The 24,598-nt window shown below is 41.5% G+C and overlaps 1 protein-coding gene across 1 annotated transcript in view; it reads left to right on the forward strand.

Moving 5' to 3' along the window:
• Positions 1–344: 344 nt before the first annotated feature.
• Trappc3l (trafficking protein particle complex subunit 3L) overlaps positions 345–24,598 on the forward strand; it is a 47,130-nt gene continuing 22,876 nt past the window's right edge. Inside the window, exons 1-3 of the mRNA XM_041654273.1 lie at positions 345–483; positions 4,363–4,460; positions 8,178–8,277. Coding sequence (XP_041510207.1) covers positions 442–483; positions 4,363–4,460; positions 8,178–8,277 — 240 coding nt within the window. The 5' untranslated portion in view covers positions 345–441. The remainder of the gene's footprint in view (positions 484–4,362; positions 4,461–8,177; positions 8,278–24,598) is intronic.

A 24,598-nucleotide genomic window follows, 5' to 3' on the forward strand; every position in this document is an offset into this window, starting at 1 on the left:
AATAATGCTAACGTTAAATCTGTCTTGGATTGCAAAGGTTTCTGTTTGTGATTTTAAAACAATGCCTTGGCATTTGAACAAAACACCACTCATCAACTCCCTGGGGCTAGAGAGTTTTTAGTGTCTTGGTGCTTTTGCTCTGACTTCACACACACTGTGAGCTTTTATGGGCCTGGATTACAAGTGAGGCTGTTTCTTGATCAGTAGCAGGTTACAGAGATACAAGACAGTGCTGCTGTTCATGTATTTTGGTGGGGTTTTTGTTTGCTTGTTTTTTTCTCTTCCATTCAGCAAAGAGCAAAGGCAGGAGAGAAGGCTCCTGCACCAAGGCCAGGAAGAAATTGCTAAGACAAAAGGAAAGAGAGGACTACTCTCCTGATATACACTGAAGTCACAGACCAAAGGAAAGAACCGAAGATCGCTCTTTACCTTCCAGGAGAGATGTCTCGCCCTGCACCCAAAAAACCAGAATATCAAAAAATAGTAAGACTTTTTTTTTTTCAAATAGCTTTGCTTTTACTTCCCAGTATATGTGTCCTTTGGGTTTGTTTTATGAATTTTGGAAAATAATGCTACAAGTAGAAGATTTCAGTGAGGCAAAGATGATGTTAAGTGAATGAACCTTCTGGGAAGAGTTACAAGTATCTTTTAATAGTGTAGCAGAATAATCAATTCTTTATACAGATTTTTAGGATCTTCTTTTCTGAGGGATGACTTGAATACAGGCATCAAATATTCCTTTTGCTTCTAAGATAAAATGTGAAAACATCAATCATTTGCATTTATGTTATATTAAATAGCAAAGGAAATGTATAATCAATTATGTGTAAAATTAAATAGGAAAAGAACATTGATACACTAGGAATCAAAAGAGTGTCATTAAAAACACATTACCTACTCTTAAATGTTTGTATTTGGTATGTGCTATTGTTCTTTCTATAACTTTGAAACTGATTCATTTTTAAAATGTTTTGGTTTGGTACATTTAATTTGAAGCAATATTCATTTTTTAAAATAAACCTCTTCATTTAGCTTATTACTAATTCATATATTACAGGTAGGAAAGCTTGGAGTTATGATTAATGCTGTTTTAGTTATTACAGGGACTGGTGGACGTTTAATGTTAAGTAGGTGATTTCAGCCCTGTGCTCTCAAGGCTGCATTGACTAATTGCTGTGCATCTCAGTTGGAAATGCCCATGAATACCTCGTCTGGCATTCTGGAATCTTGAACCACTTTGTTGAACTAGCAGATGGCAAAAACGTATAGCGCATAATTCATATTGTGCCTAAATCACTACACACACACACACACACACACACACACACACACACACGCACGCACCACAGTTTAAACCTTTTTATATGGGCGCGCCCAAAACCACAGGGAAAAAATTACAGGAGTTCTATTTTTCATATGAAAGTGGTTTTTTATTGTTTTAAAGAAATTCCGGTTGCTATCTTGGGATCTGTAGTATGGCTTCGTAGACATACAGAGAACGCTAGATATGTCGTTCACAGTATAACTTCTGGTCATGAAGCAGGATGCAGAAATGGACCTTTATGGATAGTATATTTGAAACTCAGGTGGAATTTAACATGTTTCAAGATGTATTAGTATATCCCATGGCAGGTGGTGGAGGGGGGGGGGAAGGGGCACAATTTCTTCTCTCTTCTCCATACACATTCTTTGTGTAGAGTAGTGACAAACACATTTCTTGTCTTCCTCTCTCTTCCTCTTCCTCTTCCTCTCCCTTTACCTCTCTCTCTCTCTCTCTCTCTCTCTCTCTTCTCCCTCTTCCTATCCTTCCTACCTACCCCCTGTCACCCCCTCATTCTCTTTTGTTTATTTCTCTGCTACAACATTAATACATAGCAATGTTTAGTTTTCTGTTGTGGCTTCTATATTAGGCAGAAGCATTGTGTATAATACATCGGTATTTGGTGTGTTCTGTGTTGAGCCTCTTAGAAAGTTTATATCACAAGAGCAGGAATAAAACTGAACATTTGTGACCCTCAGTATTAGGTTCATATTATTTTTGTTCAAATCCCTTGCTTACATCCCTTATTTCCTGGAAAAAGTATTAACATATTATTTTCCTAGATCTGAATTGTATGCATTGTTATAAAACCAATTAACATGCAATATAAATTAGTTTATGTCTATTCTACATATACTTACGAAGTTTTGTTTCCAGTTTTCACATAAATTGGTACAAATGTACCAATATTTAGATTCCTTTCTTTTAAAACGTATCAATAATAAGTATATCCAATTGGCAACGAGGCATGTTTGTCATGACATAAACCCACACATCTCATTCAGATGTCCCCCAGTGGGGACACTGAGGCACTGGGTTAACTTTGAAATCATTTGCATCAAAATTCATGGTATTTTACAGAAGCTATTTGGTTGAGTAAATAATTTTACTTTTTTTTTTTCCATTTTTTTTTAATTTATTTATTTATTAAGGATTTCTGCCTCGTCCCCACAACCGCTTCCCATTTCCCTCCCCCTCCCCCGATCAAGTCCCCCCCCCCCCTCATCTGCTCGAAGAGCAATCAGGGTTCCCTGACCTGTGGGAAGCCCAAGGACTGCCCACCTCTATCCAGGTCTCGTAAGGTGAGCATTCAAACTGCCTAGGCTCCCACAAAGCCAGTACGTGCAGTAGGATCAAAAACCCGCTGCAATTGTTCTTGAATTCTCAGTATTCCTCATTGTCCGCTATGTTCAGCTAGTCCGGATTTATCCCATGCTTTTTCAGACCTAGGCCAGCTGGCCTTGGTGAGATCCCAATAGAACATCCCCATTGTCTTAGTGTGTGGGTGCACCCCTCGTGGTCCTGAGTTCCTTGCTCGTGCTCCGTCTCCTTCTGCTCCTGATTTGGACCTTGAGATTTCTGTCCGATGCTCCCGTGTGGGTCTCTGTCTCTGTCTCCTTTCATCGCCTGATGAAGGTTAATATTCCTGAGGATGCCTATGTGTTTGTCTTTGGATTCACCTTATTTAGCTTCTCTAGGAACATGAATTATAGGCTCAATGTCCTTTATTTATGGCTAGAAACCAAATATGAGTGAGTACATCCCATGTTCCTCTTTTTGGGTCTGGCTTACCTCACTCAGGATAGTGTTTTCTATTTCCATCCATTTGTATGCAAAATTCAAGAAGTCCTTGTTTTTTACTGCTGAGTAATACTCTAATATGTATATATTCCATACTTTCTTCATCCATTCTTCCGTTGAAGGGCATCTAGACGTTTACATCCATGTTTAAAGTAAAAACCCATCCATTCTCGGGTCTGCTCCCCTCCATATGAAGACACTTGATGGGAGAGGGAAGGATGACTCTCCTAGCTTGAAATCCACAGTGACCTCTCATGGAAATCTAGTCCTCTGTGAAACATGCTTGCTTTCACTAGTGTCCCCCTTCCCTCTTCCATTTTCCTCTGCCCCCTCCACATTAGTCCCTCATCGATTAATGCTGTGTAGAGTTGGAGCCTGGAGTTGGAGGGGGCTCTGGCTCCAGATGGCTGGGCGAGTATCTGCGTCATTTGGGTCCTCCTTTGGCTCTGTAGGATGGACAGTGTAGAATACGTTCTCCACAGGTTTCCTTCCCTTTCAGAAGGAACATTTCTTGGCAGGAACAAGACAGACTTTTTCAAATTAAAAACTTGGCCAAACTTTCTTTTCTGCTTTTATTTTCATCCCCTCTGTACTAAATGAAGCCTGACTGGATCTCAGTTTTAATTTTTGCTTGTAATTCGCTCTAAAAAAAATGGAACATAATTTGAAGTTCTATTTTTAAAACAGAGGCAGTAACATTTATATTTGGGTTCTCTAAAAATCTCCTCTTTTCTCTAAGCATATTGCAAACAACAATTCCTGCCAGATTGCTACTGTGGCTGGGATCATTCCCAAGCCCCCTGGCGTATCTGGGTCTCAGAAGAGGCTACATGTACTCACAATTAGCCTCACCAGCTATTCCTTCCAGCTGAGAATAGGCAATGTAAAGAACAAGGCGTTCCAGAATAATAATAATTGTATCAGAAGTTAGTAGTTAAAAATAAAAACCCCTTTCTTCACTTCTTCATGAAAATACGCATCAAGGTATCAACAGACACAAACCCGCCAGAAGATGTTCTCATGGGAGAACCTAGACCGCTCTGCTCTTCTCCCAGTCTAGCCGTGTGTGCAAATAAGTGCAAGTTATGACTCAAGAGTGCAAATGCTGCAGTCCTGGGGGAGTGGGAAAGGTGAAGAAATGATCTCTGGGTGTGATTTCAACCCATAGACTAAAATAAATAATATAGCGCTCTACTGTCAGAACTGTCTGTAATAAAAAACCATGCACGTTTTCCCCACAGAACAAAGACCTTTTCGTACTCACCTATGGAGCTCTAGTTGCCCAGCTATGCAAGGATTATGAAAATGATGAAGATGTGAACAAATACTTAGATAGAATGTAAGTAGATGTCTCTTTGCTGTAGAATATCTATTGCTTGCTAATGTCACCTGCGCTTTCCAGCTCCTCATGCCTCGCTCCACCTCCCCAGCTGCTCCTTGACTGCTACAAACCACATGTGAAAGTGAACATAATTTCTTACAACCCAACTTAAAATAATAGGGAGGAACTTTTCTCTATTTCTATCAAATATAGAATTCTTTTTTTCCAGGTTGGAAATGATGTCTTTTTTAGCTACATATAAGCATCTGAGGTGATGGAACAGAAGTGTCCTTTTAGTAAGATGATGGAATATCCAGTTTGATTTTGAGTTTTCACAGTTCCTTACAATGAAAACGTTTGTTTTCATAAGCATGGGCCTCCTATTTGGGCCTATGCAATAAACAAGCAAACAAAAAGCTAAGAGTTGTCGCCCAACAAGAAGACAAATGTATAACAAATTCTAATGAAAGGGGATTGTCTTTCTCTTATATAGTACTTTCATTGCTTGTTTAAAAAAAGATTTCTAATATAAAAAACCAATCTTTTCTTTTTAAATGAAGCCCATTTCCCCTTTTTATTTTGTTAGTGAAAATTCCTCTGGTTTATATTCAACCTTCTATATTTGTAATTATATGATCACCAAATTATTGCAATCTTGTCATTATTTTTAACTTTTTGAGTGTTTTATGAGCGTGCATTTATTACAATCATAACAGGTTTTATTGTGTCGCTTTCATACATGTTTTCAGTGTATTCTGATCACATTCACTCCTTTATCCTCTCTACCCCTCTCTTGTCCCCTCAATCCCCTTCCTCTCTCTCGCCTAGCCCTCCCCACTTCTTTCATGTCTTCTTTATACCTGGCGAGTTTCGATGGGGTTGTTTACAGGAGAATGGGCACTTTGCCAGTGGCTGCACCACCGAAAAAAATGTCCCTCCCTCCTCCAACATCCATTACCTGCCTCAAAACAGAAGGAAAGGAGCCCAGGAACCTCTCCCCTACCATAACAGACTGTTGATTGGCACACTTTTGTAGAAATCGCGTGTGGGTAGTTACAGCTGCCAGGAGTGCAACAGTCTCCCCATGCCCTGATGTCAGCATTCCACAGCATTCCACACCTCTCCCCATCCCTCCAGTTCTTACCGTCTTTCTGCATCTTCATCGTCAATGTTCTCTAAGCCTTGAAAGGAGTGATAATGAGGCTCCATTTCTGGATGGACATTCAATAGTTATTTATTTGTTTTCAGTATTTTGAGTATGAACAAGTCACTGCTGACAACTTAAAAAAAAAGCTTCTCTTACCATAGCTGGCATCAGCACCATTTTGTTGATGCAAGCATGGTCATTTATAAAGCAGTTTGATGTATGCATCACACCACTTAGCAAAGCAACGGCAGAAGCTTTCTTACCAGGGTCTAGGACCCGTCCAGCCACAGATTTTTGAATGGGTTTACAGTCTTAAATATAATTTCCTTACCATGGAGAATGTTCACAATTCCTTACAATGAAAATGTTTGCTTTCGTCTTGCCGGGCGGTGGTGGCGCACGCCTTTAATCCCAGCACTCGGGAGGCAGAGGCAGGCGGATCTCTATGAGTTCGAGACCAGCCTGGTCTACAAGAGCTAGTTCCAGGACAGGCTCCAAAACCACAGAGAAACCCTGTCTCGAAAAACCAAAAAAAAAAAAAAAAAAAAGAAAGAAAGAAAGAAAGAAAATGTTTGCTTTCATAAGCGTGGGCCACCTACTGGGGCCTATGCAAATAACAAGCAAACAAAAAACTGAGAGTCGTGGCCTGGCAAGAAGACGGACATATGAGGAACTCGACTGAAAAGGGATTATCTTTTTCAAACCCAGTCAGAAAGTGGTTACCTCGTAACAGACGTGCCCTGACTGCACCAGTGTGCTCACCTTCCCTCACTGGTCAGTGTTGCTGCACACAGGACCCATGGCTGAGGAAGACCGCTAATGACGATTCCCTCACCTGCCTGCATAGCACCTACTTCTGTAAGGGTGGCCGGTGGGGAGGAAGCTTTTCACCCAGTTCCAGCTCGATTTATCCTGCAACTAAGAGGCATGTTTTTTTCACCAATAATTTCTGACTAGGATATCTTAGTTTTGGTGAAAATCCAACAGCAATTGCTTGTATTGCTTTAGGACTTCAAGAACCTCTATGACTCATAGGGAGGTAGCCCAACCTTGGCTATTTTTGTTTAATAACTCATGGCTTCCAGGAACAGTTTTATCCAGTCACATAGGGATACAGTCCTTTAAACTTGTTTTTAAATTTACTTATTTAGATTTTGTGTGTGTGTGTGTGTGTGTGTGTGTGTGTGTGTGTGTGTCTGACATGGAGGTCAAAGGACAATTCTGGGGAATTATTTCAACTCTTCCACTTTATGGGCTCTGGGAACCAAACACAGATCAGGATCCCTGTACCCTAGCACCTCTACCTACTAAGCTATCTTGCCAATTCTTTTTTTTTTTAAGACAGGCTTTCTCACTGAATACACTGATGGTTAAATATACTACATATGTACAGTATACATGCTATATTGGACTCTTATAAGGCCCCTACTCAGCTGTCTTTTGGAGAAAATATCCTGCTCTTATCTTTTTGGCGTAGCCTTGAACGGCTGAGCCATCTCTCTCTCCTGTATAGATGCCATGCTCTTAATAAACAAACTATCTCAGTAGATTTGGTGAATTATTAAGGACTCTGACTCAGAGCCATTTCCCCATAATTGCCAAACTACCAGAGATCTTCCCACTTCAGGTTCCAGGAACAAATATTGCCTTGGAAAGCTCCCGCGCTGATTCTCTTGGGTTTTCTGGTGCCGTGTCCAAATGGTTTCCCTTGTCTATTTGTAAATGGCTGTGAAAGGAAAGACCATTTTCTGACTGGTGGTTAGGAAAAATAATATTCCTTTTTGCTTCTAGTTTAAGGTCTTATTTCTGTAACTGGATTAGAAGCTCTTATAAGACAGAGACTCCAGCATCTCCTGGGTCCATCTTAGCAATTTAGAGTTTCTCAGGCCATCTTACTCAAGGAGGCTGCTGGGCCATCTATGGCAAGACTCAGCTATGTTATACCATCTTTGTAAAGGACTTGTTCAATCACACTTCAGTCACGGCTGCAGGGAGTTGCTTGAGAGGATTTAGGAGGTAGCTGTTACCTTCCCTGGACCCATCACTCCAGTTTCTATGGCCTGAAAATGTGTCTTTTGAAGTTGCTTGCCCACCTCTTGTGCCCCCCCACACACACATGTGAGGAGAAAGGTGGAAAGAGGAGGCTGATAAACTTAAGAAACCGAAATGCTGAAACTTTCACTGACAGTGAAAGACTATTCCTCTGTTCCTTCCCCTCTTCCTTATACAGCCCTCCTGTCAAGCTGTTCCCCTGCTGTGGCATGTCTACTAAGAAAGGCCCGAGTATCCAGGTGCCACCTCTGCAGCAGAAAAGTTAGCAACCATCTTTCCTCTGTTTCACAACAGCTAACAATTAGAAAAATATTAGTCTGCAGGCAACCACCCTTCTTTGAATTTACAGCCAAGTTTGGGCCGGTCTCAACTCCAGTCAGACTCTTCTCCTTGCAGAGACTAAGTAATATCTCCTAGCTATGCTGACCTCTGCGTCTGCGGAACACACACAAACACACTAACTAAGACAATTTGGCCTGTTACCTTGGGTTCAGCTTGTTATCTACTATGCAAATCATACTTTCCTTCATCCACAGGGGTTACGGTATTGGAACACGGCTGGTAGAAGATTTTTTGGCTCGATCCTGTGTGAGAAGATGCCACAGTTATTCAGAAATCATAGACATAATTGCCCAGGTAAATCCATTTCTGGTTCTGACAAAATGTCTTGAGAACATGTCAAGCATAAGGGCCCACAGCTGTAGTCCCTAGAATATGACCGTTTGGGAGGTAGGGGCAAGAGGACTGTGAATTCCAGATCTGTCTGGACTAAATAGTAAGCTCCAGGCCAGCCTAAGGTAAGTTTGTGAGATTCTGTTTTAATAACAAAACAACTTGACTTCTTTCTGAGCTTGGAGGTTTTTGGTGCTGACAAGACAGGTTACATGTACATGTACTGTTAGGTGCTGAGAGAGGATTATAATTGAAAAGCTTCTTCTTCTTCTTCTTCTTCTTCTTCTCCTCCTCCTCCTCCTCCTCCTCCTCCTCCTCCTTCTTCCTCTTCTTTGTTGTCATTGTCATCTTCTTCCTCTTCCTGCTTTTCTTCCTCCCCCTCTTTCTCTTCCGGTTCCTTCTCTGTATTGTCCTGGCTGTCCTGAAACTCACTTTGTAGATCATGCTGGCCTCGAATTCACAGAGATCCACCTGTCTCTACCTTCCAAGTGCTGGGATTAAAAGCATGCACCGTCACTGCCCAACTTAAGCTTTTTATTTTCATATAGATATGTAACTATTAAGAACTGAAGACAAAGCTTCCAAACTGACTTCACAGTATGTGTGTGTGTGTGTGTGTGTGTGTGTGTGTGTGTATATATATATATATATATGTATTGTGTGTTCTTATTCGTGTTCATGTATATGTGTGTATGCATGTGCATGTATGTGTCCACTGTATGTGTGTGTGCATGCGTGCATGTGCATGCATGTATATGTGTGTGGCACACTGGTAGTAATGCTATACAGGGGATTGGGAAAATGGCTTGATTGCTGAAGTTTCTTTTACCCAAGCATGAGGACCCAAGTTCATATCCTCAGCAGGGTTAGAGTTGGGAAGTTCCTGGGTGACCTCAGGATGCCCATCAAGAGCAGTGCCCTGTAGAGCAAATCTACAGAAAGAAATCTCTAATGGGAACAACATCTCTGGCAGGTTTTGACAGATGGTAGCTTTGGAGGCTGGAAGCAGCTGCAGAGATCCAGTCCTTTATACAACCAAAATGTAGTCTTGGAATCTGTACCAGGAGCTATTTTCTCAGCCTGCAGCCACAGATCAAATACTGGAGGATGCAGCCATGGGAGCCCTGCTTGTCTCTTTTTTTGCTATTTCTTAGAGGCACAAGGCAACGAGGAAAGGTCAGACCCTAAAGTCTTTAGGTCTCATCATCTGAAAAGAGCAGGCCAAGCCTCCAGTCCAGCACCTGGGCTCTGATATTTTCCTTTCTGCTTCCTTCTGTAGATCTGAGGTGGTTCAGGTTTGGAAGCCCCAGAGGACTTGAGTGTCTAGAAGACAAGCTAGGCCCCTAATAGGCTGAACGTGGGTGGAAAAATGAGACCAATTAAAAAAGAGCTGTCAAAACTGGTGATGGGAGGATGATTCTAAACCACCCAAGAGCTGCCAGAAGTTCACAGTCAAGTCGCTTCTGCCTCTGCAGAAGAGGGGAAGCATATACCTTTTATCCTTTGTCAGTTCCTAGTTTCTACGGACATTTTTGCAGGCTGTTCTCTGCTTCCCAGCCGTGGGCTTTGGCTGTTGATTTCTTTCCATTGGGGATTCTGTCCATTGGTTGTATTTCCTTTGCTTCCTTTACACAAAACAAATCATTGGCAAGAGCTTTGTGAAGGCAGATAGAGTGTTATGGGCAACCTTACAGCAGCTGTGCCCCAAGCCAGTGCCTGGTGTGGAAGGGAGTAGCGTTTCCTAGCGTCAGAGGTTATGGCTGTAGTGTTATGTCCTCGAGACAAAGTAAAGCTTCCTGTGGTTTAGGTGCTATGTGACGAAAACTATGTGCCGCATGTGCTAGAGCCTTGCAGTTGGCGATGTGTGGAAGACAGCTTAGAATCATCCAGGAATAGCTTATCTTTCTTAGAATAACACATCTTAGCCAGCGTCCTTTCATCTCACACCTGTGGTTATCAGGCTAGTGTGTTGGTACGTTGTTAGCTAGTAAGTCCTTGACGACACAAGATGTATAGGAGGTCTTGGTATGCTGCCGAATCCAGCTCACACAACAGACCTACTAAGCCGGTTTCCTCCTCTTTTCTACTGAGCCCTGATATTTACATACACGACAGAACTGACTCTTCCCATGAATGACTGCCACACGGCACTGGCTCTATGATTCTCATTGTAGGCACTGCCTTTGGTCCTTCAGTCTGAGAGCATCCCTCTGAGAAGGCAGAACTGGAGTTGATGTTTGCCATTTTTCAAATAAAAGTTCTAGAAAGAATATGATGGAAATGAGTAATCTATGTGAAAAGGTAAACTTTCAAAACCATAATCCAAATGAAAGTTGGTTCCACATTATTATTATTATTATTATTATTATTATTAATGGTTAATGAATCATGAACCTGAGACTAGAACCCAGCTGTCTTCCAACTTCAGCACAGTGAATTTAACACTCCATTAAGCAGGTTACAAAGAACAGAAAAGAAATCCCTTTCCATGTTTATTGGCAGAATATAAGCGAGATCCAGCAGCTGTGTTGTGTGTGTCCATTTGTATGTAGGAGCACATGTATATGTAGGCATCCATGCATAGAGTCCAGAGGTCAACCCCAGATGTCATTTTTCCTGCCGAGATGGGGATCCCTCATTAGCAGGGAATGCCTCCATTTAGCTAGGTGCCCTGGCCAGGGAGCTCCAGGGATGCCAGTCTCATCCTCTGTAGCATCCTGGGATGCGTGCTCTCATATCTGCCTTTTCACACGCTGTCACGCCTGGCTTTTTGTGTGGACACCGGGGATCCAACTCAGTTCCTTATGCTTGCATGGTAAGCACTTGGTCAGCTGAGTGTCTCCCCAAACCTTGAAAGCAGAAGTTTTATAAATAAAATAACTTTTCGCTAAACAAATTGTATATGTCTGGGGAGGGGTATACTCTAAAAATACTTGTCATTTTAATGTAAATTGAATACTGTAATTATTATACTAACATATATGGCCTTATTTATTGTAGTCCTGGTGGTAGCTTCCCTGTCCTTTAGAATAATGTCACTGTATTCCAGTAATGATGATTCTGATTGCTTTGGATATGACTTCACTTGACCTAGATCTGAATTCATCTCATTGTCTTATATGTGCACATAAAACTAAATATAAAATATTCCTAGGGGAACCAAGCTTCCAGATTAATAAGATAGAACATTGACTGATATTTGCAAAGTCATTTAATATGAGAAATAAAAAATAAAAAAACAAAACAAAAACCAAAAACCAAGCCAAACAAAAAGAATATGGGGAATAAAATCTCTCATATTTAAAGTTGTTTGTTAGGCTTGATGTCTGAAGAAGAAAATAATTCTAAAAGCTGACATGCTAGTAGAACAGTAGACATTTTAATTTATTCTGGATCTGTTCATATGATCTCCATATTTTATTTAAATAATGTAATGTACTCAAGTTTAAAAAGACATATTTAGTAGATTAATTTAAAAATCAGTTAATAGCAATATCCATTTGGGAGTGGAGGTTTGTGTAAACTGTTATTGAGAATCAGGGATTATGCACTGTTATGCACTGAAGTACTGGAATGCATCTGATCTGTGCTCAATACCTGAGGGATACTGGGGGATACCAAGAGATATGGGATACCCGGAAATACCGGGGGATGCTGGAGAATACTGGTAGTTCATTTAAGTGAGCTGCAGTCTGATCAATGTAGCAGCACAGGGCCCTTTCATTTTCTCCGGGTGTTATTCTTAGCTCTGTGACTCTAGGGTGCTGATCCCACCTATTCATCTGAATCGGAAAATCAAAAGGAAACTAGGCTTCTCTAGTAGGAAAAATAAATCCATGTAAAACCTTTGAGAGAGGTGTAATGACATAAACTGTATCCCAGCATTTGGGAGGTTGAGATTTAAGACCAGTCTAAGCTACACAGAAATCAAAGCTAGCTTGGGCTACGGAAGGAGATGCTGTCTCAAAACAAAGCAAACCAAAACAGAAAGAAATAACTTTTCCTAATCAAAATTAGACTCCAAAGGAGCCCTAACAAATAATTTATCAAAGTTATTCTTGGATGTGGCTATAGCGACAAAAGCCTCCCACGGAATGGTCTTGTTGCCTGTGCTCTGATCTGGGGAATGTTGTCTGTGTGCTATTGACTACAGGAAGATTACAAAGGCAAAGCCCAAAATAACAATTCCAGTACAAACTAAGGTGCATGTTTGGTAGTTTATGTTTAGGGGCCTAAGCCAGAAGTTGGTACTTTTCAAACTAAATATTAGTTGGAAAATGAGGGGTGGGGATAAAAAGGAAGAAGGGGAGGAAGGAGGGAAAAGAAATGAAAACAAGCTTTCGTTTAAGGCCTTTGGGAAGAGAGTTTTTCTCTAACAGGGAGGGGCATGGGAATGTGCCTCAGATGCCAGGCTCTCTCAGCCCCTTTCATGAGGATCTGCTGCATTCCTACCTGGTAGTGAAATTAAACAAGAACCATTTTAATGTACTAGATTAGAGAGGACTGGTGGGAAATGTTATTCCGAGAGTGAAAAAGAAAGGAAGGATGGAAAGAAATAAAAAAGAAAAAGAAGAAAGGAAAAAGAAAGCAAACAAAAACAGAGAAGAGGATCCATAGGCAATTTCCCGACTGTGAAAGCATGTTCCGTTTTTAGCAGAAATAAAGCAGCTTCAACAGAGAGCAGCCTCTAAACCACATCATATTACACAGGCTAGACACAAGACTGTCCTGTCTAAAATTAACAACATGTAGGATGTCAGCTTTCTGTCTCTGTCTTCTCTAAATGTTTCAGCATCTTCTCAGCCATCCTGTCATGTGTAAACTCTCCTCTTCCATCTTCTATCCTCAGTGTAGTTGCGTTTCCACTCACGCACAACTTTTCTTAACAATGAAGAAACTTGTTGCCATTTTCATAGACAAGCAGCTGCCTTCTGGATACCTCTTCCTTCCAAGGCCTGATTTTTGTTTCTTAATCAATTTTACTTGGGGGGGGGGGGCAGATAGAGAGGAAGGAGGAGGAGGAAGAGGAGGAGGAGGAGGAAGAAGAAGAAGAAGAAGAAGAAGAAGAAGAAGAAGAAGAAGAAGAAGCAGCAGCTCTTACCTAGGGCGATGATGTCAGCTGCTTCTGGAGCATTTTGACACACTTGCAAGGTCAGGCTTTAGCTATGTGCACGCCCACTGATGCTTCCCATATAATTAGCAGCTTTCATTAAAAGATCTGGCCTTTGGCAGCATTATCTCATTAACCCTGTAAACTCTCTTCAGAAGAAGCAGGTGGTAAATGTGGCTGAGTCAGTTTTAGAGAACTAGGACAAATTCAGAGGGCATTTAATCATAGCTTATGCCGGGAGAGCACAGCAGAGTCAGGAAAGGGAGCAGGGGTTGTCTTTTGCTTAGCTGACCTCTCAGACCGAGCACCGTGCAGAGCATTCTGCCCCGCTAAAGTGCTGAACATCTGTATCCCTCAGCCTGCACAGAACCCACAGTAGCTGTCCTGGTTTCAGAGAAAGGGAAAGAAAGGATGCATTCCAAGCGAATCTGCTAGACAGAGAAGTGTACCTCCCGACACGAAAGTGATATCTCTGCGTGAGTTAGGAGAAAGTTGGGTGAGGAAAAGGTCTTCTGAATTCCCTGCACTGTTCTGCCTTTCAGAAAGGAGGCCTGAACAGCTTCAAGTCTTAACAGCATTCTCTCTTTCTCCTATTCTCCTCACTTGGGACTTTCCAGAGGGAAGGTTATCCATTGCTAGACACCAGCTGCTTCTCAAATTTTGCCATCTAGTGGCCTAAAGAAAAAGCTCCTGGGTGAGGAGGATAACACATCTTACACTTTTTTTTTTTTGTTTAAGATAATAGGCTAACCCTAAGTTTAATTTTTCTGCAACATTAAAATACACCCAGTTTTAAAATGTGACTTTCACCTGCAAGTTTAATTTCTTTATTTCATCCGAGTATACCTACAAATAATTCATCTAGATGCTTTCATAGCCATATGTCCTAGCTGCGTTCTTTGTCAAGTTAACACAGCTAGAGCAGCAATTCTCAACCTGTAGGTCTTGTCCCTTTAAGGGTCAAACGACCCTTTTACAGGGGATGCCCAAGAACACTGGAAAACACAGATATCTACATTACAATTCATAAGCAGTAGCAAAATTACAATTAAGAAGTAGCAGTGAAATCGGGTGGTGGTGGTGGCACACGCCTTTAATCCAAGCACTCGGAAGGCAAAGTCAGGCAGATCTCTGTGAATTCTAGGCCAGCCTGGTCTACAAGAGATAGTTCCAGGACAGGCTCCACAGCTACAGAAAAATGCTGTCTCAAAACAAAACAAAACAAAACACCACCAACAAAAGAAGTAACAGTGAAAATTAGGGGGGTTACCACAACCTAAGGAATTGTATTAAAGGGTCACAGCATTAGGAAATTTGAGAACCACTGGTCTAGAGTTATCTGGGAAAAAGAACCTATGCTGGGAAAATGTCTCCAAGATGTTGCTTGTAGGTCTGTGGGGCATTTTCTTATTAATGATTGGTGTGAAAAAGCCCAGTGCACAGTTGGCACTGTTATCCCTGGGCAGGTGGTCCTAGAATGAATAGAAAGGCACGCTGAGCAAGCCAGTAAGGTGTGTCCCTCCATGGTGTCTGATCAGTTCCTGCCTCCTTTCATGTGGGACTGTGATTTAGAAGTGTAACCCAGCATACTCTCTCCTCTTTAAGTAGCTTTTGGTTGTTTTATAACAACACTAGAGATTGAATTAGGCCTCCATGGCCACCACAACACAACTGTAGATTTAATAAACCACAGATCAAAAATCTTAAAAAAAAAAATCAAACTGTGTCAGTACTGGGGATGGACCTTTCGCCCCCTCGCCATTATTTCCCAAATAGCACAGGCTAACGGATATTTATTTATGTAGCACTTACATTGTAGTAGATCTTAAGAGTGGCCTGGGGATGATTTTAAGGACTAGGAGGATGTGCATAGGTGAACAAATTATTTGCTGTTTTGTAAAGTGACTTGAGTCTGCTCGGTATCCATGAGAACCCTGGAGCCAATCTTTCTGCAGATACCATAGGACAGCTGTCATTTCTAGTGGGTGTCAGTAGTACTATAACATGGCATTGTACAAACTTCAACAATAATTATTTTCTTCATGAAAGTTCAAGATAATGCTCATCTGTTATTTATATATTCCCTACAAGACCCTTGTAGGATTGTTATGAAAGAGCATGAATCATGAGCCAAATGGATTGAGGGTGTAACTGAGATACGTATTATACTATCAGACACACATAAGAAAAGCTCCCTTAGAATTTAATTTGTTTGGTTTCTTCTACTGCTATTTTTGTTTGTTGCTTGTTTGTTTGTTTGTTTTGTTTTGGCTTTTACAAATTGTTTCTTCGAAATATGGATTTGAAAGTTTTTCTTATTTTAATTACTCTGAGACTCTAAATGAAAACATGTAAGTTGCATTAGAACGGGCAGAGCTGAATTCGGTCATTGCAAAGCAACATTAGGGAATGAATCTGTTGCTTATGGGATCCATATCTTCCAGTTTACTGTAAGAGAAAGTAAGAAATACAGCCGTACTTGGCTGTGCTCTCGTGACTAGAAACACTTCCTTAGTGACACAATATATATTGGCTGCACAAGCACATTTATTGTGAGACCTTTTAATTGCTCCAAGAAGCTAATTAGAAATTAACTTGATTTTTGAAATAAAGGTGTTTATGCAGACCAGGCTTGACCAGGACTAGCATCGTATTTTAGAAAGTCCCTTGGTGCTGGGATGCAGTATCTCCCAGCCTCTGTGAGCCTTAGGTTTGATTCATTGCACGGGAGCTCTGAGTGCTAACCTAACCACGTCCAGTAATGGAGGGATTAGAAGAGAGGCCATATCCTGCTTAATCATAAGCCTGCTGTGTGATCTCCAAGTTATTCAGGCTGTTGGAGCTTGTTTTCCTGCTTGTCAGCGGAGACCTCTCTCTGCTGTTAGCCTGATGACCAGAGAGTTTTTCCTTAGCTAGACTCTCTGAATGCCTGCTTCTGGCATATATTTGATTGATGTCAACTTCCAGTGTGTACCTGATTGATGCCAACTTTCAGTATAGCTGATCGAAGCCGACTTCAGATACATATCTGACTGATGCCGACTTCCTGTACATATCTGATCGAGGCCGACTTCCGATACATACCTGATCTAGGCCGACTTCCAGTACATATCTGACTTTGTTAGGGAAGGCTTCTGAAACCTCCCTCACAGCATCCACATTGTTTGGTTACTGACTGTATTTCTCATTGCTTGGCCTTGAACAGGTTCTGTTCATTAAGACAGTTTTTACTATCAGATGAGGGTCAACATGATGGTTTCTCTGGGGTGCCATAGACAGAAATTATCATTTGCCAGGGTAATTAATATATCTTCATGCTGTAATACTAACAATTTTCCTAATTAGAGAAAAATTACAGTGTAAAAAGACTGGTTTAACTTGAAGCTTTGATCTCAGGCTTAAAATATTAAACCCTAATATACTGTACTTGTTGAAAATGCCAGAAAGAAGAAAAAAAAAGATCTTTTATAGTATAATTTGAAATTAATTAAATATATGAGCAGTGACTTTTTTGGAGAGTGATATTAAAATCAATGAAATAATTGAAAAGAAATGATTATAGGAAGCAAGGTAAGGATGTATAAGCAAGAGAGTAATCTACATAGTGAATGTGGTAAGCATATGTTCTAGAGTAGTGGTCCTCAATTTTCCTAATGCTGCGACCCTTTAATACAGCTCCTCATGTTGTAGAGACCCCAACCATAAAGTCGTTTCATTGCTGCTTCATAATTGTAATCTTGCTACTGTTATGAATCATAACATAAATATCTGTGCTTTCCTATGGTCTTAGGCTACACCTGTGCAAGGGACACTCGACCTCACAAAGTCACGACCTGCAGGTAGAGAAACCACTGTGCTACGGTAGAAAGATTTGGGGGACACACTCCAGAGAGGAGTCTGCATAGCAGAAGAATACTCTTCCCAAGTCAAATTGTTTTTATTTTTAAAAAGAAGTTTGTATAAGACTGCAGTTGGATCTACATATGAGAATCGTAATAAATTACACTAGTCATATTTTTAAAAAAAACTCTTATGACCTGAGGGCATAACACTTTCATGGCCAAATCTACAAGGAGAACCTTTGAAGTTTCTTATTCTCAGGCTGCTTTAGAATGGGAATGGCACCATAGCTATCGACTGCCAAGCCAATCAAAATGAGAAGATTGGGGCTACAGCCCAGCAGTAGAGCATTGACTTGCATGCCTGAAGTGCTGGGTTTAACTTCTATTGCCAGCAATAAATAAATAACAGACTACTCAGAAACTGTTATTTATTGCTTTAACAGAAGTATTGAAAGCAGATGTTATGAGGTATTTTTGGATAGAAGAGCCATGGATGGAAAGGCCTCAGCATATTTTGTTGAAATGCTAGGAAAGGGGACCCCAAACCATCCAATGATTCCATCAAGATATGATATACATATAAGTTTAAGCTGTATACAGGGATTAGCTACCAAGGAAGGAACAACACTTATCAAAGACCTGAGGGGTAAAACAGAATATACAAAGAAAAGACACGATTTGAAGGAAGAAAGCTTGAAGCTGAAATTGGGGTGAAGGAAGGAAGATTCGGACCACAGGCAGTAGAAAAGATTGCTGGGTGTTCAGGAGAGACTGGTGGTGGCTATTGTGCATGACTTTCCTGGGGAGACATGAATGAACATATGTCCTCTCTAGATACCATCCAAATGCAACTTCGGGAACCAAGGCGTTTATTGGGGTATGGGTAAGAGGTGTCTCAAAGGAGCATGTGTGACTTGGGCGGCTGCATCATGGAAGAGCCTACCCCAGCATAGGTGATGCTCCTGCATGGCTTGCAGGTAGCTACACCACTGAAGGACGCAGCCTCCACATACAAGGTAGCTTCTGCTTATATATATCCCTGGGAAGAGACCTCTTGAGGTTGCTCAGTCAGAACTTTCTTCTGCATTTCACCAGCCTTGTGAGCCTCCTTCCTCTTCTAGGAAGAAGTGTTTCAAATCCAGAGGAAACAGCTACTTAACAGGTAGGCAGGGGGAACTCTGGGGCCAAACTGGCCTGTAGGACATCCTCCATCAGAAGTCAGTGGTCTGAGGCTGGCATTAGAAAGGGGAGACGTCCCACACACTTCCAGTTACCAGGGTGGGTGCCAACCAAGAAAGGATTAGCTAGAGCAGGTGCCCCTCCATCTGTCCCTACTGTATCTTCTGCTTGTAACGGAGGCCCGTGTACCTGTTCTAGATGGAGTCTCACAGAGCTGTGGAAAGTTGTTCTTGTGGTCAGAGGCAGTTGGAAATGCAGAAAGCATGGACCATCCTGATGATCAATATTTCTATAACCATTACTATGGCACCTGCTACTTTTGTGGCCTTATGTTTGACCTCACCCTGACTAGTTCATGCCTTTCTGGACAACTCAAGCTAGGTGGTGGGAGGAGCAAAGGAAGCCACATTTTTTTTTTCTTTTCCAGGAACCTGCCCCTGAAACAGGGAGGCCAAGGTGTACTAGTCGCAATCAGTAAACTTTTCTTTAGAAATCAGGAATTCTCGTGAAACATTGTGAAATTTGTCAAACATAGCCACTGCCTCTGGTATCAATGACTTTCTCAACTCAAATAAAAAATTGTAAGCACCCATGCTTACTAACTAAGCCAATATCACCTGATATGGCTATGAGAAATGAAATCAGGTCAATTTGAAGGGGGACACAGCACAACAGAGGCTGTGACAATTTTATTGAGAGAAATCAGACTGTTTATACCTTTATCAGAAACAGAATACAATGCCAATTGCCAGGATTGATACAGTTGTAGTTGCTAGGATACAGTGATGTTTGCAAGCCACACAGGGTCCACAAGATTAATGTCTAAGACTAATTGTCCTGTCAAGTTTCCATGTTCCTTGACTTGTAAGAGAACATACAGAGAAACACAAAGCAGCCTGTAGTGGTTTGAAAGAAAATGACCCCCCCCCAAAAGGAATGGCACTATTAGGGGGTGTGGCCTTGTTGGAGGAAGTATGTCACTGTAGGGGCACGCTTTGAGGCCTCGTACATGCTCAAATCACACCCAGTATCTCAGTCAACTTCTTGTTGCTTGTGAGTCAAGATATTAAAACTCTCAGCAAATAGCACTGTGCCAGCCTGCATGCTGCCTTGTTTCCCACCATGATGATAAAAGACTAAACAAAGGTTTGTTCTTTGATAAAAGTTGGTGTGGTCATGATGTCTCTTCACAGCAATAGATACCCTAACTAGGGCACAGGCTGAATGCTTCACTGCCTAAGGGAGTACATTAGTCTCTTGGTAACTGGAAGGCACATGGTGCCCAGAAGTCATGGACTCCTAGCCTGAAAAACCTATGAAGTGTGCCTCTTAATTAAGGGGGTTAGGCCAAGGCAATTCCATGATTCCGAACTGTAACCAATTATCTTTCTAAATCACTCCCATGATTATTAATTCCAATGTCCATTTTACTCTTGTTAGAGGTCCGATTACATGGTGGACTGGCCAAGAACCCCAGGATATCACTGACTGAATCATTTGTAGTCTTCTCTCTATAAGACCAAAGATATGGCTTGCAAGAAACTGTGGCAGACAGTGCCCATAGCAAGTGCACTTTGAGCTTGGGTTCAGACTTAATGATTGTGTGAGTGCATCATAGACTTTTGAGTCAGAATCACCTCCTGAAGTATTTGTCTGTTTCATGGTGGCCAAAGGATGAAATGGAGTTTGTAGGGCAGAAGTTACAGCATGAAGGCATGTAAGCAAAGACCCACCTTAGAAGGGGAACCCATGATTCCCCTCCTTAAACACCTTTATTATGAAAAGAGAGCAACACAAATGTACATTTTAGCCTAAGGTTTTAACCAGTCTGAGAAATAGTGATTTTGCTTTTGATCTTCCACAAGTTCTCTGTTTATTAGTTTCTTTCCTGTGTATTTCAATTCTCCATCTTACTACAGCAAAAAAAAAAAATGTCTTGGGAAGAACAGAAACAGTTGATGCAGTGGTCAGGTTAAACGTCCCAGATCTTCAGCAGGTTGATGTGGAGGATGCCCTGAGCCAGGGAGGCTAGGCTAGGCATCAACATGAGAGTCTGATCAAAGAAAATAGCTTCCCAAGTTATTACGGTGCATGTAAGCTTTAAGTTGCCACATTATTGTATTGTCCAGTGAAATCTTCCATTTCTAGGCAATTTCATTTCTCTGTTATATGAGTCAGCTTTTTAAAGCATTGCTAGGGTTTCACCTGCTATGCCACACATTATGGACTTCATTAACTGTTAATAATGTGAACTAAAAAAAAAGTGGAAAAGCCACACACACACACCTATGCAGGGTATCTTTTTTCCTGTTTTGTCGACTGCGGTTTACATTCATCTATAGTTGAAGATCACCACCCTCTCCTGTTCTACCCTAATTCCTACCTCTGATCTAAGCAATATTTGCTACATTGAAAGCCCAGTGCTCCAGACATACCTGGTAATTCATGGTGACAAACCACAGCAGCAAGATTTAAACTAGAGCAGAATCCAGAGAGGAAGGGATCTGATTCTTATTAAATAGTAGACAGTGAATTCATCTTGATAATTTTATCAAAATGTTTATTTTTACCACTGCCATCTCTATGACTATGGAAAATTACAGAAGAGAGAGGGAGATTAATTCCTCTACTCTGAGGTCATTCACAATTACAAAATGTAAACATTAAATAGGTAATTATATAATTACTAATTATATTTCATGTTATTCTGGAAAATGTTTGACATGTATCCTAAAATTTATCATGGTGCCAAAATGCAGTAGGTAGACTCCTCCCAGTTGCTAGCATTAGGGCTTTTCAGGTCATAAGGTTTACTGAAAAATATTCTGGGATGTGAAATTCAGGCCCCAAGAACAGGATTGGAAAACTGCTCGATCAGTTTTGTCAGGTCTTTGTGATTTCCTGCGTCACTCCCTTTATGTCTCGGTGACTGTTAGCTTCTTGTCTCTTCTTGCAGGTGGCTGCTAGTATTTTCCACCTTTCCTTCTTTCCTTCCTTCCTTCCTTCCTTCCTTCCTTGCTTCCTTTCTTTTTCCATGCTTTTGATGCTGCATAGGATTTTCTGTCTTGTATCTTTTGACCAATCTTTTTTTTTTAACATGTATGTACACATGTGGTGTGTATGTGTGTGATGTAAGTGCCAAGACCCATGTGGAGGTAAGAAGACCACTTTGAAGAGTTGGTCCTCTCCTTCCATTGTGAGTTCCAGGTTTTAAATTCAGGCCACCAAGATTATGCAGCAAGAACCACTCTTTTCTCTGGTTATGTTTGCCCAGTCTGTCATCCACTGCGTATCGCGTGTTTGGAGGTCTGAAAAGAATGTCTCTAATCTGCCCGTTCAATCACGGGACCCCTGGATAAAGTGTTATGCTGGGTCATTTCCAGACTCCTAGGGAAACAATAGACCAACTTCCAGACTCTCAAATGTCCACAGGAGCCCATTAAGAATGACCACAACGACAGGAGCATGAGGCAGAGCATGGCATCATGGGAATCCCTCAGAAATAGTTCTTGGGTATTAAAAACATTCTGAGATTTGCCAAATGGAGCAAATCCATTGGTGTCTCCTTCCTAGGAAATAGTAAAATATAACTCATACCTCCTCAGAACCCCCTGCCCATTTTATTCATTTCAGGGGCTGTTGTTTACTTCTCTTTATTTCAGAGGCTAGACTTTGCAGGGAGCCTTAGTGTAGCAGGTGGCATTGGCGCTTACCATGAGGTATTATAGTGGAGAGAACTGCCCTCATTATGTGTTTTGCAGATAATAATCAAGTAAGTAAATCTTTAAAAAAAATGCTTCCCCTAGGAAACTATCCAAGCGAAACCACATTGTTTGTTGAAAGTAAGCATTTTAGACCATTAGTGGGAGTGGGGCGGACATTTCTCCGAACAGTAAAGTCAAGGCGATGCCGTGGGAGCAGAGAAGCAGACAGCCTCCTAAGTAAGGCTATGATGCAGGGGACAGGCTGGGTTCTCTCAGGAGTTTAGAAAGGAAGTAAACATACAAGCTAGCCCTGGGCCTCTAGTTCTGTGGAGCTTTTCTTTGTTTCTCTCTCCTTTTTTTCCTAAATGTTTTCCAGTCCTGTCTGTGAGTATTCTGCTTTTTTTCCCCAAATGGTGTTGCCTGAGATGACCTGATTTTTTTTTTAATGTGACTAGGAAAACTGCCCAGATAAAAAGAATTTGACCCAGACTACTGAAGTCACAAACATCATCATATCTGAGGTTGTTTAATTTTTTTTGGCTGTTGTTTTTGTTTTTTAAGTTATCTTCTTAAAATAAAAGGCCATTGTGCCATATACTTCTGTGTTTTACTTACTCTCCTTTAAAAAAATTATATTTGGCTTCCTTCCCTTTCTAAACAATTTGAATTTTTTTTAATGACTTACCATGAAAACTGCTGTGTTTCACAAGTCCTGCTTCCTTCTGTTACCCAGCAATTGTACTGTGCTCCATCACTGCCCTGTAGTCCAAGAGCAGCCTGTGTCTGACCTCTGGATAGTCTTTCTTTTCTCAGGATAGAAATCTTTATTTCCATTTTACAGCTGTTCTCTACTCCATCCTAACTGCCTCCTCCTTGCATGCACTCCCTTGCACTTGTGAAGCATGTATGCACACGCGTGCGCGCACACACACACACCTTTTCTTACAACACCAAACTAGACCACTCCATGGGTAGAAAGAAAAGCTTCTTGTGGGAATCAAACTGCCAGAGAATAGAGGACACCTTGCAGGAAAAGCTTTGTCAGTTATGCGGATTGGTAGCAGCAGTAGGAGGGGTGCAGGCTGGAAGAGCCTGGGAGCTAGCATGGGGGCTCTTTGGGTCAATCAGAAACTAGAGGCCCTTTGTCTAACTAAAGTGGTTGACCACTGAGGGCAGATACGGAAAGTAATGGCCTTCCTGACACACTGGACCCTGTCTGCTGAGATTCCTGAGAAATGCTGAGTTTAGGTTTCTGTTCACATGATAGCAGTCCTTCTTTCTGCCAGTCAGGGTCCTGCCTGGGTTGGTCCCAAGCTGTCATTAAGACACTGTCAGCAGCACTGCCATTTGGGATGGTTTGGACTCAAGAGAACCTCTCTCTTTCCGTGCTGTTTCTGCTCCTCTCTTTGTTAAAGTCTGTCGCTGATGGATAGAACTGATTTTTTTCCTGATGATTTTCCCAAAACATGACCTTCTGCAGTCAGGAGCACATTATTGTGGCTGCCTAGCCATCAGTTTCTCCAGGTGATAATGTGACCTCTGTCTTCTAGAGGGGACTCTGGCTCCCCCACATAACTAACTACCAAGGGCAGATATGAACATAGGATGCAGAACATTTCCACACAGATGGGACCTAGCCATCTTGGGAACTCAGTGGTCTAGCCACGACAACCTGCTAATGAGGAGGATGGGAGGAGTGTGTACCACGTATTTCATAGAGTTCAGCCCAGATCTTAAATTATTTGGATGTCTTGCTACTATCTTATATAAGAAAAACTTTTGGATATTATATGCTGTTCCATGCACTTCCCATGAAGCCTAAGATTGGAATAGAAAAATGAGACACTGGAATAATACCAAGAGTTCTGAGTATAAAACCCAGGCGTTCCTTACCATACTTGGAGCTGAGGACTCGGGGAGTGGGGGTGGGAGGGGTAGAAATTCATTTGTTAAGACAGAGAGTTTGTACAGATGTGGAGAATGCAGGCTCACAGCAAACTGGATGGAAACTGCAGGCCAGGCCAGAGAAAGCGCTTCTCAGCACAGTGCAGGCAGACGCATCATGTGTGCCCCATTCTAACCCTGGGCTGGGTTCCCCGCTTCCTCTAATTCTTCAGCTGGAAAAACTGGACGCTAATGAAATTAAGTTTAAGCTTAACATCTTCTTTGGCCACTGCTATTTGGCAAAGCCTAACTCACAACCTAAATGAGCTGTTTGCCTTTCTTCTTCTTTTCTTCCTAACATATATTAAAATAAGTGGGAGCCCTTGGTAAACGGGATTGAATTCCATAGAAGTCACAGCCCAACATAACACAGCATTCCAGAGAAGGTTGGCATCAGAGTTAGCTAAATGTCGGGCCGTTTTTCTACTTAACATTTTTGGGCAGAGAAGAAAGGGGGTAGAAATAAATTAAAAGGAAAGAAAAATTCTTTGCGGTCATAAAATTTT

The sequence above is a fragment of the Microtus oregoni genome, unplaced genomic scaffold, assembly GCF_018167655.1.
Source record: "Microtus oregoni isolate MIOR12 unplaced genomic scaffold, Mior012 000006F_ref0000085, whole genome shotgun sequence".
NCBI lineage: Eukaryota > Metazoa > Chordata > Mammalia > Rodentia > Cricetidae > Microtus > Microtus oregoni.